Consider the following 17,739-nt stretch of genomic DNA (forward strand, 5'->3'; position numbering starts at 1 on the left):
GACGGGCTGTTCTTTCTTTTTGCTGTCTCTTGAAAATTATACTAATGTTCTATTTTGAATATTTACATAATAGAATTGTTTCTATTTCAGAATTTTGACTAAATGCTAAATCTTTTTCTTTTGATCAAGAAGTGTTTTGAGAACTAAGCCTATGTTAATAAATTCTCTTTAGGTTTACCATCATTAATAGTGAACAAATGGGAAGCTATTCTTGTCTCTTTGGAGAGGAAAAGGAACAAAGGGGTACATTTCATTTCAAAGGTCAGTACTAATAATTTATAGTAATTCAGCATTATATTTTGAAAACTCTAAATATTCAAATATTCAGCATTAGTAGTAGTAACTTCAGCATTATATTTTGAAAACTCTAAATATTCAAATATTTAACTTATCATTACAACACTAAACATATTGAGCTAAAAGAAAATCACATGTTTTTCACTGAATCCTAAGTGGTGACCTTAAAGGTGGAGCTTCCCAGTCTTCCCAGTGGTTCACTTTGCATTTTCCAATCCATTCGCCGTCCAGCCTCCCTCCCCTAGATTAAAGCACAAATCTTAGTTTGAAACAATGGACTGCCAGGTTATTTGTAAGTCATACAGTCTCTTGAGTTTATTTATTTGTTTTCATTTATTTAGCTCACTCAACTCAGAGCTTTTATACTATCCTTCTAGGGATCTGTCACAGTGCCCCTGGACTGTGAGAATGGGCTCTTATCAGTGGCTCCAGGACTTGAGGGGTTTTAGGAATCCATCACATTTGAAAATAATACGGAGAGGCACAAAAGATTGCCTGTTTTTGGTCTCCTCAAAAAGGGACACATTCCAGAACACAATCCCTAGCCCTCTCCTGTGGAACAGACAAACAAACAAAAAAGGAAAATCGAAGTATTTTACTTTTACTATCATTAAACCAAAACCTGAAAGCTCTCAGTCTCATAATAAAGACTAGCCATTGAGTTGGATAATTATTTTCATGAAAACCCCTTTTTGGTGATAGATCAGTGAACCACAATGTCCATGTTGGTGTTTGAGAAATGTGGTCTGTTGCCATATTAACTACTTTGGCCTTTGCTTTACATTAATTTCCCAGGGTACATGGGAAATTGTTCTCTACTTTTCCTGAAAATTGTGAAGTCTGGGTAGCTGCTCTGACAAAACATGGATACTATCTCCAGGGCCCCGTCGATAGCAGAATGACCTGCTTCAGTATTGTCATGATTTAAGATGGTTCACGCTTACATCCCTCTATACTCACAGATTCATTTCCTTCATGTGGTTTTGTAAATGTTCCTACTTGGTAAATATAATAAATCCTTGTGTTTATGCAGTTGGTCTCTGCAAAGGCAGAAGCTGTTACCATCCTTTGATTATTTCGATCATGTACATTCTCTTTTAACCTTCTTTCCTGTTTGGTGAATTTAATTTAGTGAAGGTTAGATACAATATACATTTCCTTCTCTTATTCCCTTCCTCCCCCTGTCTTTTTCTTTCCTTCCCCTCACCTTCATTTCCCTCCTTCCTCCCTTCCTACCTTCCTAATGAGCTAAAAGGATAGTAAACACATGCACACACAGAACCCTAGTTAGCATTTTATTGAGTCTCCTTTAAATGTGTAAAGAAATCCTATAGGTTTGGAGGAAATACTCATCAAATCTTCAGGCTTATAATGATTCCAAGAGATTCAGTTTTAAAAATTGCTTCCCTCCCCTCCTAAATAGTACTGTTTTCTAGAAATATGTACTAGTAAGTGCCTGTTCAGAATTTAAATATTGAATATATTGCACTTTTTCCTATTAGCTTCCTTATAATAAATTACTTAAGTCATTATTTGGTATGGATTGTTCCTGCTGCTAATGCGATGATTAACAGAAGCATTTTACTTTTCAGTATACTAATACATTTAATGCTGAGTGTTCTTGGAGAAGACCTCTTGATTCCATATCTATTTTGAGATATCTAGGCTCATTCTGGCTAGTGTCAAGAGCACAAACACAGGCCTAGGTTTGAAATCAAATGCTTGAGGTATGCATAGAGCCACTGTATATTTGCTGGGTTTTTTCTTTTTATAGTTTTCTTAAAGTAGTGTAGTTCAGCCTGTTAGTTTTTAATGCCCACTTAACATTAATGTAACTTTTCAGTATGGAGTATATCTTGAAGTTATTTATAAAGTTAATAAGTTCAGTCTTTCCAGATCATCTTTGATAAAATAATAATTTCCTGTAATTCGTCTAAATTGAATATTGCTTGGAGGGAAAATTTCATTTGATTACAATTTAAAGGCATCTGCAGAAGATTCCTATCACTGTTATTTAGTTAAATCCATAAGGTATATATTTTTATAAATATCCTACAATATTATTTCTCCACATGGCTTGCTTATGGTTCTTCGTAAGAAGAATTATTTCTCCTTAGCAATGCTACAGCTGAGTGTGGTTGAAAAGGCTTTTTTATCCTCTATTTTAAATTCAGCCAAAAAAAAAAAAAACCATTCTGCTATTGACTCCAGGAGTCACCTAGACTGCATGAGCCTGAGTCCTCAGAACAATTCATCAGCAAAGTCCCTGCTTTGGCCTTTATGGGAGCTGATTGATTTATTACCACAAGACTGGAAAAGGGCTTCAACCTCCTGATTAGTACAATGCAAACCTTGTGTGTTTGCTGTCGATGCCCGGGAAGAGAGCAAAGGCCTGCCGGAGGCGTGCAAGTGCCGACATGTCAGCGATTACCTTGCACTCAAGAAAGATGAGTGGTGGGCTCCAGTGTTTCTCGGCTGTGGGTCGTGTCTTCTGACGTAGTTGCTGAAAATCTCTTAGTAGAAAGATGCAGAAATTTAGTTGGTGAAGGACAAGTAATAGCACATAGAACTTTTTAGAAGTCATGGTGAGATTTTGATGGTACCACTCACTGCAAAACCTGTCTTGGAGCAGCCATCTGCCTTTAGTAGGAGTCCAAGTATGGCAGAGTAGCCTAATAGAATTAGTTGAAACTTCACCTTCAAACCCCAGTGTTGAAGTCTAGTTAGCTAACTCTCACTATGTGGAAGGTTCTTTTTCCTAATTTGAAAACACCTTAATGTCTTTGAGCCAAAGATGACACAGGCTGATTTTCTTCTAGTCCATGAATATGCAAATCTAAATCTCTCACCTTACAACTCCGCTGGGCTTTTACTGTCACCAGGTACATCCCAGACCCCATCTTACTAGACAGGAGTTTGATAATTCTTCAAACTTGGGATTCTTCCAATCCCAAGACTCTCACCTGTCCTGCTTTATCCAAAGTTGCAGAAGGTCAACAGAACACATTCAACTACTGTATCACTGTCCTTCTTTGCATAAACATTTCCAAACATAAGTAGCAACCCAGAATGAACTGTGACCTCTGGAGAAGTTCAAACAAACTCATGGTTCTTGACCATAGTGCATTTTATAATTTAGAGCCACACTGCTGTTACCAGCCAGCTGAAGTATAGCAGAGCAGTAGTTAATGTCCTTTTGGCCATTAGTCTAAGGAATAGTCAAGAAAACAGGAAATGAAAAGGAAATTGAATTTTGGGTTTGTCTTCCTAGGGCAGCCCTAAGTCACTGCACAGTAGTTGTCTCCTGGCTGTACCCTGATGTTAACATTTCATTGACATGGTTTAACAGCATAGACATATGTTCCTCTCCCAAACCTCATAAAATATCCAAGATTTTCTTGAAAACCTCTTTGCAGCTACCAATCATGCTGTCCAACTCTGTGCCTCTTAGAGACTTACTGAAAACCAGTATTACCCCTCCCCTCTCCTCCAATGTTGCCTTTCTTCTAATTTTTATTCTTTGCCTATGGTTAGATTTCAGTATTTTCATCTTATTTCATCCCATATCTTCCCATAAAGTATGACCTAATGAATTCCCAGAAAGAATCATGCTGAGATTAAGAACCAGGATAGGTATCTGGGATGGGAGATTAACCAACAGGGCCGGCAGAAACTGTGCCCTTGACTAGTGGCCAACACAACTTGTTTTCAAGTCTGCTTTCAAAGTGGTGTTTGTTTTGAGGCAAGCCTAGGCTGGCTCTAGAAGTAACCATAACAGAGCCACACTACTGAAAAACAGTGTGAGATATATACACGTTGTACCTTTTCACGTGGAACTCAAGAAGAGTAGCTCTGCTTCATCAGAGGTTTGGAAGGAACCTCATGGCTTCAGAAAAGAATCCTTATTTTAGCCAAGCTCAAAGCTCTTCTTTATTTATAATTCTTTATTTGAGGCCTCCCCTAAAGTAGGGTTGATCTTTGCAAGAGCTTCTGTGTTCTCATACTTCATTGAAGACTAAAGCCACACCAGGTGCTGGACATACTGGGATGAAGTATGATTAGGATGTGATCTTGAATTGTTAGATCGTGTTTTGTCAGGAGGCCCATGAATAACTTCACTCTTACTTGATCCAGCCATTCCGTCCCACCACAAAATCTCAAATAAGAATGTACACACAAAAAAGGGATAGTGAAGCAAGGTAACATTTTGTTATTGGCCAGTCTTGGCCACAACCCTTGCAGAAATTCTTGGAAGGTTATGCCACATGGAAGGTTCCTCTTTTCTCAATTAGATCATACTGATCTTCAACTAAAGCAGAGCCATATATTACTTCTCAGCCCAAGGTCAGTTTGGTCTTTACTACCAAGACAAGAAGATATACCTTCCTGAGCCGGGGGAAAAAAAGCATGCTGAGCCTGAGGCTGTGTTATTTATACCTCCAGATTTCTATCCCTAAAAAACAGGGCCTGATCAGTCCCCTAGACCAAGATCAATCGAGAATAATCCTTCTCTTTAGGACTAGGAAACTGGAGGGCTGAATGAGAAAAGGAAGCTCTTTTGAGGTCACCAGGGACTTCAGTCTACAGGCCATTGCCCAGTCTTCTTTTGCCACCACCTCCAGTGGCTAGTTGAGGAAGCTGGCTCTACCATAAGAAAAACAAAACAGAGTAAAATGTCCTATGGTTCAGCATAATTTAGGCCTGTAACATTTTGACACTGACATTTGTGGTCCTCTCAAGAATTAAAATACAGTTATGTTAATGTCAGGACAGATGGTCAATCTGTTCTCTTAGATCCTAGAATTGGTTCCAGTTTTCTTATATCGGTTTTTTCCTGCATTAGAGTGGGCTCTCCAGGTCTACGAATGAGCCCAAAGGGGGTAGCCACAGACTTAGGACACTAAACAAAAGTAGTTTGACTTTATAGGACAGAACACTTATGTGAGAGACACATTCTACTTTTATTTTTAAAAAGGCACGGAGATAGCAATTACTCTTATTAAAAATTTAGGTCACAGGTTATATTAAAGTATTAGTTGCTTTATTCTGCTTTTTCTTGTTAAAACTAGTATGTGGTGAATGGGCCCTTTTTGTTCTTAAATTATATGTAGTATGTAGTTATTATTTCATATATTCTTTCTGCTCCATATGGTACATAGAACTGGAAACAAGATTTTCTTTCTTTCTTTCCTTTTTTTAAATGTTTATATATTTTTGAGAGAAAGGGACAGAGTGTGAGCGGGGGAAGGGCAAGAAGAAAGGGAGACACAGAATCTGAAGCAGGCTCCAGGCTCTGAGCTGTCAGCACAGAGCCCAGTGTGGGGCTCAAACCCATGAACCATGAGATCATGACCTGAACTGAAGTTGGATGCTTAACCGACTGAGCCATCCAGGCCCCCCAACAAGATTTTTCTTTTAACTTTTTAACCAATTTCATTTCATGTTCTGGTAAGGAACAGTACTGAGGCACCCTGATATAATTGTTTTAATTTATACTGAAATTATAATCTTTATACAAACAAAATCTTTTTTAACTGCTTTCACCAAGCACTTGAGTGTGTGTTCAGGCATTAGAATTTGTTTTACAGCTTTACTAAGTTGTTTAATGTATGTTATTAAAGATGAATTGGTGCTGTCACCCACATCTCAAAGTACTGTTTTTACATTCTTATGGGCCTTGTTTCCTAGGAGTTCATCCCTTGAATTTTTCATTATTTTACTTTTATAATTTCCTTTCTTTCATGGACTGGGTGGTCCATAAAGGACTCAGCTTGAGCCTTTCCCCCATTTGGAGTGTTTTTACACATCCCCACAGCTCTGAGATGTATTCAGATGAATTTCCAATTTGCTTTTTTTATTCTAAGTCTTATTTCTTCTCTGTCCTACACGACCTAGAAATCATCCGTGTACATAATGATGATATGTCCTAGTAAGCTGGCTAGTGACAGCTATGTAGTAAGGCCGTGGGCAAAAGTTTACACTGTGCCAAGTCCTTTCTGTTTTATGATCCCATACTTAATCCTATGCGAGGAAACTGCACGATAGATATGTCCTACCTATGTCCTCAACAGTAGTAACCCTAAAACTGTAATTTTAATGTATGTGTTTCCTGCACTCAGATCAATTCTTTGTCACATCATTGTCACATTGTGCAGACTTCCTTAAAACATTTAATGACCGGACCTTTGAAATGGGCACATACTAACTACATATTAAGTAAATATCCCTCAATATGGTGACCAATAGAGAGTGTGGGACACTAGTGGCCTCCGTCAGAGGAATGCACAGAGTATCTTCTCCGGCTGGGATGTCTGCAATCAAGGCAGTCATATATACGACATCTCTCCTCTCTCAGGAGCACCTTAGTGGTACCTTACTAGGTTTTCATATACTATTAGTGGGTGATTATAAATTCGGACTGGCAGTTCACATCTTTGGTGGCTGTAAAATTGAAGACCATTCAGTTTCATAAAAACATGTTTCCTTAGTTATGAAAAGTGTGAAAACCATTGACTTATAGATTGCTCTGTTGTCTTTCTTATGATTACTTGAAGCATTTATACTGTCATGAGTGACATATCTTCCTCTTATTTGTGTCTTTTTTTTATTAGCAGTGCCTCATTCAACACTCTGCTGGTCAGCTGTCTTGATGAAGGAGAGGGTGACACGTGCAATTGTATTTAGGCACAATAAGGAATAAAGAAGACTCCCCACACCCATTATTGTAACATTAATCACCTAAGGACAGATTCATTAAAAAAATCCTATTCTCCAACCTTATTTTTACCATTTTCCTGACGGCTATACAAGTCAGAATTTCTTTTCTAATCACTACTAATTATTTCCCCCTTCCTCGTCTTTATAATTCATACATCCAGCAAGTGCCCAGTTATCTTTTATATTTACTGTGGTCAAACTAAGAAAGCCAGAACAACACAAAGCAAAACACCTGCTAAAATGAGTAAAAATAAGTAAATAAAAGTAATCCTTGTTGATGGGGCTACATTTCCTGTGTAAGTATACTCCATAATATATCCTTTGAGGGCCATAAGAAGAAACTGATTCTACCATGGAGCTGGTGGCTGTCTTTTTATTGCTCTGCTTATGTTCTTATGTTTTGATTTTCATTACCAAGTTATTCACATCCTTAAAACTTAACTTTTCTAATTTCAGTGCTCACTTTTATTCTGTTATTAGTGGTGTCTGCCTCAAACATTCTTAGGAAATGTATCATACAGAACAAATAGACAAAAACAGAAAGAATCATAAATAGAGACATCAAACTGGTGGTTGCCAGGGAATATGGACAAATAGGTAAAGGGGAGTGGGAGGTACAGGATTCCAGTCATGGAGTGGATAAGTCAGGGGGTTGAAAGGTACAACATAGGGAACATAGTCTATGATATTGTAATAGTTTTGCGTGGTGATCGATGGTAACTACACACGTGTAAGCGTAACATAACATATAGATTTGTCTGATCACAATGATGTACACCTGAAATGATGTAACATTGTGTGTCATCTCTGCTCCATTAAAAATAAGTAAATGGTCTCAAGGTATATGAAGCTAAAATTACATAAAGAAAATTACATTAATGAGAAAATGAACGAAGGGAGAATTTGTCCTTAACTTGAATGAATTTCCTTCTTCAACCACTTTCAGTAACTGTATTTTTCTAAATATTTCATAGTCCCTGAGATTCATGGAAAAAACAAACCATTGGTTACTTATGTGAGGGATACAACTGTCTTGATATGTAAATGTCAGCATTGTTCTCCTTTAAATTGGACCTGGTACAGCAGTAACGGGAGTATACAGGTAAGATCAAAGTTCTTTGATTTGAAGAAAATAAAATGAAAACTTCTATTTCATAAATAATAAGATTATTAACAGACTCAGAATAAGACTATTTGTACTTCTGTTATCTTACTATTTAATATGTATTCATAAGGGAAGAACAGTGATAAATGCAGTTGTCATTGAATGTTTTTAGCATATTACATTTTACATCTGAAGATAACTCTTGGTGTTTCATTAACTGGAACTTTGTTTCTTAGATTTAGCAACTTATCTAAATTGTTTGAAAGGAAGTTATAATTCGCTTTTAGTTGATGAGTTTAGAAATAACCCTAACAAAGAGAGTCTCTTCTCTTATCATCCCATGAAAGTATCTAAAAACACAGTTTTCTTTGCCAGCTTCTGTCTCTGGAAACAGTTGTGATAGAATGCAACACAGTGGTGTCATTTGAGAAAAGAATACAAATTTGATAGCTTAAACTTAGGTCTTGGGAGTATCATTGGCCTTTCTTGGCCTTCCAGAATCCAAAGGGAAACCAAAGACTTTACGTTCCTGTTAAATAATTAATGGCTGTTCAAAAAGCTGGTAATAAGAAAAACACGAGCTTTCAGAAAATCATTTCTCACTCTTTTTCTTCCTCCCAAATAGCCTCTAAGCGCAGGGAACTTCAGTACACTGTCCTTCAGGGGACACCTGTCTATGGCTCTGCTACTGATGAGCATTGAAATTAAAGTCCTGTGAAGCCAAGCTGTAATTCTGGGAGGGGCGCTATGCGACAGTGTAGACCTTCCAGAGAGACACTGAAGTCCTTCTTAGACCAAAGTGACACTGCCAGAGACTGCTGAAGAGAACCCGAGGAAGGACGTAAAAGGGAGACTGATTTTGCGATTGGTTTGATTTTTCAGAGAAAGCTCCAAGTCACTTAGGAGTAAATTTAAACCAGTAATATTTCTGCTTATCTTCTCATTGATGGTTAGGAAAGACAATCATTTTGTGTGTGTAAATATTTTTTAAACATGTAAATTTATAAAGATAAATATCAATTGTAGTACTTGAAATACATAGCCTAGTTTATTTATGTATCTGGGACGTTAGGCAACAAATAGCATAAATCTAATGATACCAAACTCTCAGAATGTAGTCTCTGCTTCTCTTCATTTACTGTTGTAGTTTTCTCTCAATTTGGCCCTAAGCATGAGTCACGGTAGGATGTGAGGATAGTGTAGGGAAGAGGTGCCGGTCAAAACTTTAAGTCAAGTGTTTTTTTCAAAATGTGGATGAACCATCTGCCTCAGAATCGCTTGGGGTGCCTACTACACATGCATTACTTTGATTTATCAGCTCTGAGTTAGAGAGCGTTCATTTAAACATCACAGGCAGCACTGTATACAGCGAACCAGGTTGCTAAAATTTTGGGGGGCAAATAATAAACTCATAGACAATTCTTCATCAGACAACCTCTAAGAATATTTGTATGCAGATTAGCATTTATGAAGCAGTGCAGGTGAGTGACAGTGCAGTGAAGGCACCAAATGGCCTGAGAATACATTTTAATTTAAACGGATTAGATAAACCAGCTTCACAATAGCTTGGTGTGGCTCTGGAGAGGCTGGGGAAAAGTCAGTGAACCTCAGATGCCAGCCTAATGAGAAAAAAGGAATTCAGATATGAGAAGACTGAAGGGGGGCAGACAAGACGTATACCGGGCTCACGGGATTTCTACCGTTCCCTCTACGTCAGCGTCAAAGGCGTGAAAATTTCATCCTCAGTTCCAGTCTGAGGAACTCCCAGTGTCAGAGGCCAGTGATCTTCCTTTATAGGAATGATCAGATTTAATAGCTTCATTAATTCATTAATTTCAATAGTTGATTCATGTATGCTTGCTCTTGGGAAAGAGGAAGTACTTTAAACAGCTAGTTAGGGATCAGAACGTGTAACCCAGACAGCTGGAATTTTTCTGTATTTTTGATTCTGATATTTACCCACCGTGACCTATACACTATGGTTTCAAACACTGAGTGCTTAGCACTTAAGATGCCCTTTCCTTCGCCACCTTTGGGAGATCAAACTCTTGGACACTGTTAATATGCCTTATACCTTTTGCTCAAACTAGATTATTTGGGATATGTATCTTTTATGTGATTTGGTAGGAATGAATTTTAATGTCTCCTTATATTAGGTCCCTATTGATGTTCAAATGAGCGATAAGTATGTGATTGATGGAACAAGTGCTACTGAAACGAGGCTGAAGATAACGCAGCTTTCAGAGGGCGATCAGGGGTCTTACTGGTGCCGCGCGGCGCTCCGGTTAGGCGAGAGGGAAGAGCGCGTGGAACTTGTGGTGCTGAGTTACTTGGTGCCCCTCAAACCGTTTCTTGGAATAGTTGCCGAGGTTGTTATTTTAGTGGCCATCATTCTGTTTTATGAAACGTACACCCAGAAGAAAAAGAAACACATAGGTAAGATTTCTTTTTTTAGATAATGTTCTCGTGTATGGCTTAATACATTATAGTGGCTTTGGAGTTTGGGGGAAATATCTAGCTTTTGTTATCTGCGGTGGTATTTATGTTAATAATGGTGACAGTGTTATGAGTTTATATTGATAGACTTTCTGTTTCAACTTCCTTAAATATTTCAGTATGAAAATATACTTTTTTTTCCCTCTTTGTCTTTGGTGTTACTGGTACCTAAACACCAAAATGGTGATATGTGCTTTGGTACTGGAATATTAGAAAGTTCCATCGTAGCCTAATATAGAAGATCTCAAAGACAGTCTTTCACAATAATGCACGTAAAAAGTATTTTTTCAGACATTCTGGAGTTCTGATAAAAGAGATACTGTCCAGTCAGTTTTCTCTTTTTGTGACGTGTGTTTTAGAAATTACAGGTTGAAACACCAATGGTCCCCTAAGAAAATTTATTTTACATTCTGTATTCTTTTTAGATTTTGTACCAAATTTTTATTAACTTAAATAATTACAAATCAATCACCCTATTTTGAAAATTCCAGACCCTAGACTATGCCTGATCAGAAATTGCAGGTGAGGTCCAGAGAGCAGGGAAAGGTAGAACACGGCGGACGTGCAGGTGCCTTACGGGGCCCGGGCCTCTTTGCTCCAAAGAGGGAAGATGGCACAATGCATTTTGAACATGGGGAAAGTTGAATTCAACATACTTGTGCCATAAGAGTAACAAACCAATCTTAAAAAATTCTTCTTTTGCTACACAGATGATGGGAAAGAATTTGAACAAGTTGAACAACTGTAAGTATTATTTTTTTACAGATTAATTTTTATTTAAGTAAAATACAGATGAGTATGAAATTGAATGTAAAAGTTTGCAGTTGAAAAAATCCACAAGAGTAATATGATGGAGGTGTTATTTTCAGTACACATCTGTGTGTGGGGAGGCCTGTCTTCAAGGGAACTCCCCGCCCCCGCCCCTGCACTTTTACCTCTCTGTGCTGCACTTTTCTCCTCAACAAATGGCTTTAATGATAGTACTTGCCATATAAGGCTTTTGGACTAAATGGTGTTCTATATGTAACAATGCTTAGGCTAGGCTTTGATGCACAAAGGTGTTCAGTAACCATAAGGAACTATTATTTGTGTAAAGCAGTATTTCTCAAACTTGGCTGTATTTTTGGTCACTTAAGATGCTCCTTAAAAATACAGTTGCTCAGGGATGCCTGGGTGGCTCAGTTGGTTGAGCATCTAGCTTCAGCTAGGGTCATGATCTCACAGTCCATGAGTCCATGTTGGGCTCTGTGCTGACAGCTTGGAGCCTAAAGTCTACTTCAGATTCTGCATCTCCCTCTCTCTCTGCCCCTCCCCTACTCACACTCTCTCTCCCTTAAAATAAAAATAAACATTAAAATTAAAAAAAAATACAGTTGCTCAGACTTGACTGGATCTCCTGGATCAAAACCTCTGGGACTGATGCCTGGGCGTCTGTATTTCTCTAAAACGTCTATCACTGATTCTGATTCTCTGTCATGTTGAAAATCACTGGCCTAAAATTTTTAGTTGCTACTTTGGAGAGAACACCTATGGTGCCACAGGTTCTCTTACAGCCCTTTATTGAGTCAGGCATGAAGAGGGCTGAGAAGAAAATTGTCAGGGAGGTAGTTTAGTGTGGTGAAGATGGGAGTCACTGGTTCCTCTCAGCCGCAAGACTGCACACGGAGTCCAGTGATAGAGGTGCCCAAGGCCAGGATTCAAGGTCTGAGTGCCACAGCCAAGGGCTGGACCAGGAAAACGAGACCAGATTAAAGCAGCTGACAGAGAGCTAGGAAATGGAAAGTCTGAGCAAATGTAAGCAATTCAGAATGGCACCTGAAGTTTATCTTTATCGGTCAGCACAAGTTCTGAGGTGCGGTCTGTAGCCGTGGTTAGAGAGCAGGAGAGGGGTAGACTGCTGTCATTTAGTTATTTGCATACATTATTCAATAGTTCTTTTTACTCTGTTCACATATGGTAGGTAAAATAAATATGAACTTCTAAAGTAAGGGCATGAATTAATCGTATTATTTCCATAACCTCAGAAAGGAAGAAAACAAAACAAAATAGTGTTGTCTTAGCCTAAACTCTTAGAGTTGGAAGGAAATCGCACCTCTTTCAGGAGAAGTTGGACCTTTCGTTTATACTGCTTTAAATGTTTTATCTTTCACCTCTTGATTTCCATTGTTATACTTGGAGTCATAAAAACAAGACTGTATTTCAGTGATTTGAAGCAGTTACAGACCTGCCTGATCTCCGTCCTACCAGCTCAGCTTCCCCCGTGTTTCTAGCCATTTCCTTGCCGTCGCAGTCGGAGGCTTTGTGGTTTGTTTAGCACACACTCTGAAAGGATGACGTCAGAACAGCATGGAATAGACCTCAGTTCTCAATGTGCTCTTCATCTTGTAGCTTTACCCTCATTAAAAATATGCTTGTGATGTTTTTGTCTAGAATACCCTAAGAACAATGTCAAGCTGACTCAGTCTATCGTAGAATGATTAGCTTTGTCTTTTGTGAATAACTGGGATAGAGTACACCATTTTCTCTAACCTGTCCTGTTCCATGGAGTGTCAGTGTTCTCATCTCCAGTGTGTTTAAGTATCTTTAGATTTAATACAAGGGTCAAGGGCACTTAAATTCATTTGCAGCAACTTTTACCAATGTTCTTTTAGAATTTTTAGTTAGGAGATATATTTTCTATTGTCAGAATATATATATGTGTATAATTATCATTATGTTTTATACATAATGCTTATAGTTTAGATCCCAGGGAGAGTCATAGAGTTCCTTGATGAAAATAAACCTTGAAAACAGTACTAAGTATGTAACATCAAAACAAGCTAGTCACTTCAAATATTTCAATGAGGAACTCACTCATTTATCTGATCCACTCATTTATAATGCATATAATCTCATCTACTGCCCCTCCCCCAAATTTTGCCTAGGTGGTTGAATTTATTATCTGGTGGTAACAGCTTAATGAGCTCAGTCCTGTCCAAAAGACCTAGAAGGGTGTTCTTATGCACTCTTTTTACCTTGTTTAGTCATTACTGCCTTTAACAATCTGAAGCCCACATTTGTGGTCTTGCCCTGATGCACATCGGTACACAGAGAACCATGTTTAGCCTCTAATTCACTGTAATAAACATTTGATTATAGCACCCATCTCTTACGTGTTGGCTGAATTTCTGACCGGCCGTCATCTTGCAGGCCTCAAAACAGCACACAAGTTGTGGCCACGTAACCAAGTCCTCACTCATGTTGGGCGAGAAGCATTTCTCCCTCTGCATGAAGTAAACAGGACTTGGTCATGGTCGTCTGTGGCAACAGTGCTTCTCTTAGCAATGGTGTAAAAAAATCAACATTTTGAGCAAAACATTTTTAGGAAAAATGAATTGTCTGTATTGACCTTTTACATTTTAACCTAATGGCCATGGCATAGACGGTAAACTGACTTGATTTTATGTAATGTAAAAAGCTAGTGGTTTTCTTTTTTGTTTTCTATACAGGAAATCAGATGATAGCAATGGTGTAGAAAATAACGCCCCCAGGCACAGAAAAAATGTAAGTTACTTCCAAAGGATATTCCAAATAAAAGGTAAAATTTATCTACACAGACTATTATTCCAGCCACATTAGTTTAGTTTCATACAAGACCTAATCATTCACTATGTGCTTGGATATGCTTGTTTACAATATTATAGGAGAAACTTTATAGTTCTACAAGAATAAATGATGTCTTTTTTCTATCAGAGAACATGTAGCAACCAATCTAAAAGTAAGTCTGCTGCACTGTGTGTGTTTGTGTGTGTGCGTGTGTGTGTGTGTATCTCACCATGGGCTAGCTAGTTCCTTTCACTACTTTTCATGTAGTCCTGTTTTTTTTCTCTCATAGGTTTTCTGGATTTTCCTTTTTTATTCTCATGTACTCCTATATATTTGGCACTATGAACAAATCCGTATTAGCTTATTTTCTTTACTGATTAGAATCAAAATTTTCATAGTGTATGAACATTTTTTTCCGCAGTAGTTAGGATAGATACTGTTGGTCTTGGCAGTGGTGTGGATCACTCCTTTCTAGCGCTTTTTGCTTTGCTAGAGTGATAAGTAGCTCTGGAATGATCAGGACATGCTAATTATGGTTCATTATGCTTTATTTAACTCAGGAATCTGTGAGCCAATGAACGCGAAACATCACGTCGAGAGTCACAGGAAGATGTACCATTTGTATTTCAGCTTTATTTGTGCTTCCTGTTAAGAACATCTGAGTTTTTGTTTTTAAAAGGATGAAAAATGTATGCAACATATTGCTTAACAGTAGCTTTGTAATAATATATGCTCTCTGGGATCTAAAGATACATTTTCATTCTGTAATTGTTTTTACATTAAAGGAAGGTAAATTATGTTAAATATGTTCTATGAGCTATAATCCAGGATAATTAATTTCATTCTGGTCATCAAGGGACGCACAGAACGGATACCAGCAAAACCAGTTAATATTACACAGAGCTGATGTCATTCAAACCTGTTTATAACCAAAGAATTCATTAATGAGAAAGCCTTTGCCATTTGCCTTAAAAAAAGGTTTTTTTCCTAATCATGCTTACTATGTATAGAAATGTTTGTAAGAATTTTCATACAATGTTCATCCTTCTGTCACACTGGAAAGAAAACCCATCTTCACTAGGAAATGAATACTTTCTGCCTTTACTAACAATTTAAAACTTCCACAAGAAAAACCCTTTCCTCCATATATATCAGCTTAAGGCAACGAAATATAACCATATACTTGCCCCAAATCTCCCATCACCACAAAAGCACGCCTCCCAACCTTTGTTTCACTCCTCTCCACTGCTTTCACATAAACGTGTGAAAAAGCATCACAAAAGAGACTCAGTCTTTACGTGGAGCATTGTTTAAATGCCAGGGGTTTTGGATTTCATAAGTTACACCTGGTGTTGATGCAGTGGGGGAAAGGTCCGTGTAGTCATAATACTGCGCTGCTGCAGGGATGCTTCTGTGGTTCACGGTTTCCTGGCGTCTTTGACTTGGTACCTGGTGTCCTGACCCCCATGGGTGGCCAAATATTTAAAAAGGCATTGTTAGTGCTTTGGAGTCACAATTCCTTTGTTTGAAATCCAGAGGTACTAGCGTAGTTCTTCTCTGTTGTTACAAATGCCTTAGACTTTTCTTCAAAATGAGAATAGTTCTGATTGCATATATAACTGAAGTATTTCATAAAATTATTGTAACTAAATGAGATGAAATAGAACAGATCATGAAAAATTATCGATGGCTTTGAATGGACTATGAAAACCGTACTGTAGAATACTAGACTGGATTGAAGATGATGAGGTGAAACCTTGTGCCCCTCGTGCTAGTGAGGCCAGTACAACAGCGCTCAGAACAGTCACAAACCAAGAGGGAAGAGTTGGGGATGGTGGCAAGAAACCCATGATCTCTGGTGACTAGAGACTCACATTTGAGATGAGGACTTCAATGATTTGGGGAAAAAGTAACATCGAGCTTTATATTGTATAATGGCTAAGAAAATAATAACATTGTGTTAATGAAAATTAGAATTTATATGGCATCTTACCTAATGTTGAAAATATCACTAATAGGAGTAACACACATAAGGTAGTGACTTAGAAGCTGCTCCCTGCTTTGCTGCAGAGTACTTTGTGTAAAGCAGGGTAACCGGACCCACACGTTTTACTGAACTAGACGTCCCCTGAGTAATGGCAGAGTCCATTTCCTTCTTAGTCGCAGAGCCATAAGCCATGCATTGTCTTGGCCTACCTCTTCATTTGATAAAATTCTCTTGGGTGATATCTCTATGACGGCAACCAATCAGTTTACTTAATTAACATGAACAATTTGAATTCAGTAAAATTCAGTCAGACTTGTTATTTGACTAAGTATGGTTCAAAATGGTATATTTATGATTGGGTATATACAAAACAAAAAACAATTCGTAGCTCATAGGCAGTATGCGTCCTTACGTTTTACAACACTGTTTAGGCTAAGATATTTTTCAAGCAAGAAAAATTGCTGCGCCATGGTAAGGTCATCTGAAATATTTACATAGTAGGTTGAATTTTCAGGGGTTGAGGCTTGCTAGTTCTCCTAGCAAAGGCAATTCATTTCAGTGACGTTAAGCAGAAAAAGTACTCAGAAAATTAAAGTTGAATTTTGGCTTTTTAGATCCTCTCTGGAGGAACTTCTGGGAAATTACTTCAGACTCTTAAATTAAAAATGGAATGCTTCTGTTAACTAACCTCATGTGGAAGATAAATGGATTAACTCATAATAACCAATTGTAAGCTGGCTGAAAATTCAAAGTAAGCAGAAAAGCTGAAGTAGGGAAACTGCTTTATGTTTATATATTAGACACCTTGGAAAGTTCTATTAATCTTTCCAGCTAACAAGGTTTTGCAGAGTAAGTAGATTTAATGATGTCTTAAAATTCCCAGATACTTTCATATTCAGTTAATGCTCTAATGTAAATCTTTTCCCATTGTAACTTTCTCTTTTTTTCTCAGTGTCTAGATACTCAGGCCAAAATCTGGAACTCATTATGATATTTTCTTCTCCTCTATTAACTGATGCTCATTATCAATGAATCTTTGTTTCTTCACCCTTCTCAGTAGCTCATTAATCCACCCATTGCTTTCCCCACCCTACTCTCACCTCTGCAATAGCAAGGGCTTGCTTTTCCTACTTCTGTCTCATCTTGTATAAGTCTATTTTTTGCTCTGCTGCTTCAGTCATCTTTCTAAAATACAGATTTCACTATATTAACTCAGTGTGGCAGCTTCCATTCTGCAGACTCACCTTTGATATTTCTTTTTTTTTTTTCAAGTTTATTTATTTTGAGAGAGAGAGAGAGCATGTGGTCATGCACTTATGCACATGCAGGGGGCAGGGGAGGGAGTGACAGAGAGGGAGGTAGAGAGAGAATCCCAGCACAGAGCCCAACACAGGGCTTGAACTCACAGACTGTGAGATCTCCTGAGCCGAAATCCAGAGTCCAAGGCTCCACTGACTGAGCTACACGGGCACCCATTTCTTAATGCTGCAATTTTCCAAATAGCTAGTCTCTCTCCAGTGTCTTGACTTAGCCTCGATTTACAGAGAACCAG

General features: G+C 38.0%; 1 protein-coding gene across 1 annotated transcript in view; it reads left to right on the top strand.

Moving 5' to 3' along the window:
• EMB (embigin) overlaps positions 1-14,999 on the top strand; it is a 44,655-nt gene extending 29,656 nt beyond the window's left edge. The window contains exons 5-10 of the mRNA XM_029940915.1: positions 173-261; positions 7,989-8,116; positions 10,276-10,555; positions 11,326-11,359; positions 14,104-14,158; positions 14,761-14,999. Of these exons, the coding sequence (XP_029796775.1) occupies positions 173-261; positions 7,989-8,116; positions 10,276-10,555; positions 11,326-11,359; positions 14,104-14,158; positions 14,761-14,778 (604 nt within the window). The 3' untranslated portion in view covers positions 14,779-14,999. The remainder of the gene's footprint in view (positions 1-172; positions 262-7,988; positions 8,117-10,275; positions 10,556-11,325; positions 11,360-14,103; positions 14,159-14,760) is intronic.
• The last annotated feature ends 2,740 nt before the right edge of the window (positions 15,000-17,739 follow it).

Source organism: Suricata suricatta, chromosome 6 (assembly GCF_006229205.1).
Source record: "Suricata suricatta isolate VVHF042 chromosome 6, meerkat_22Aug2017_6uvM2_HiC, whole genome shotgun sequence".
NCBI lineage: Eukaryota > Metazoa > Chordata > Mammalia > Carnivora > Herpestidae > Suricata > Suricata suricatta.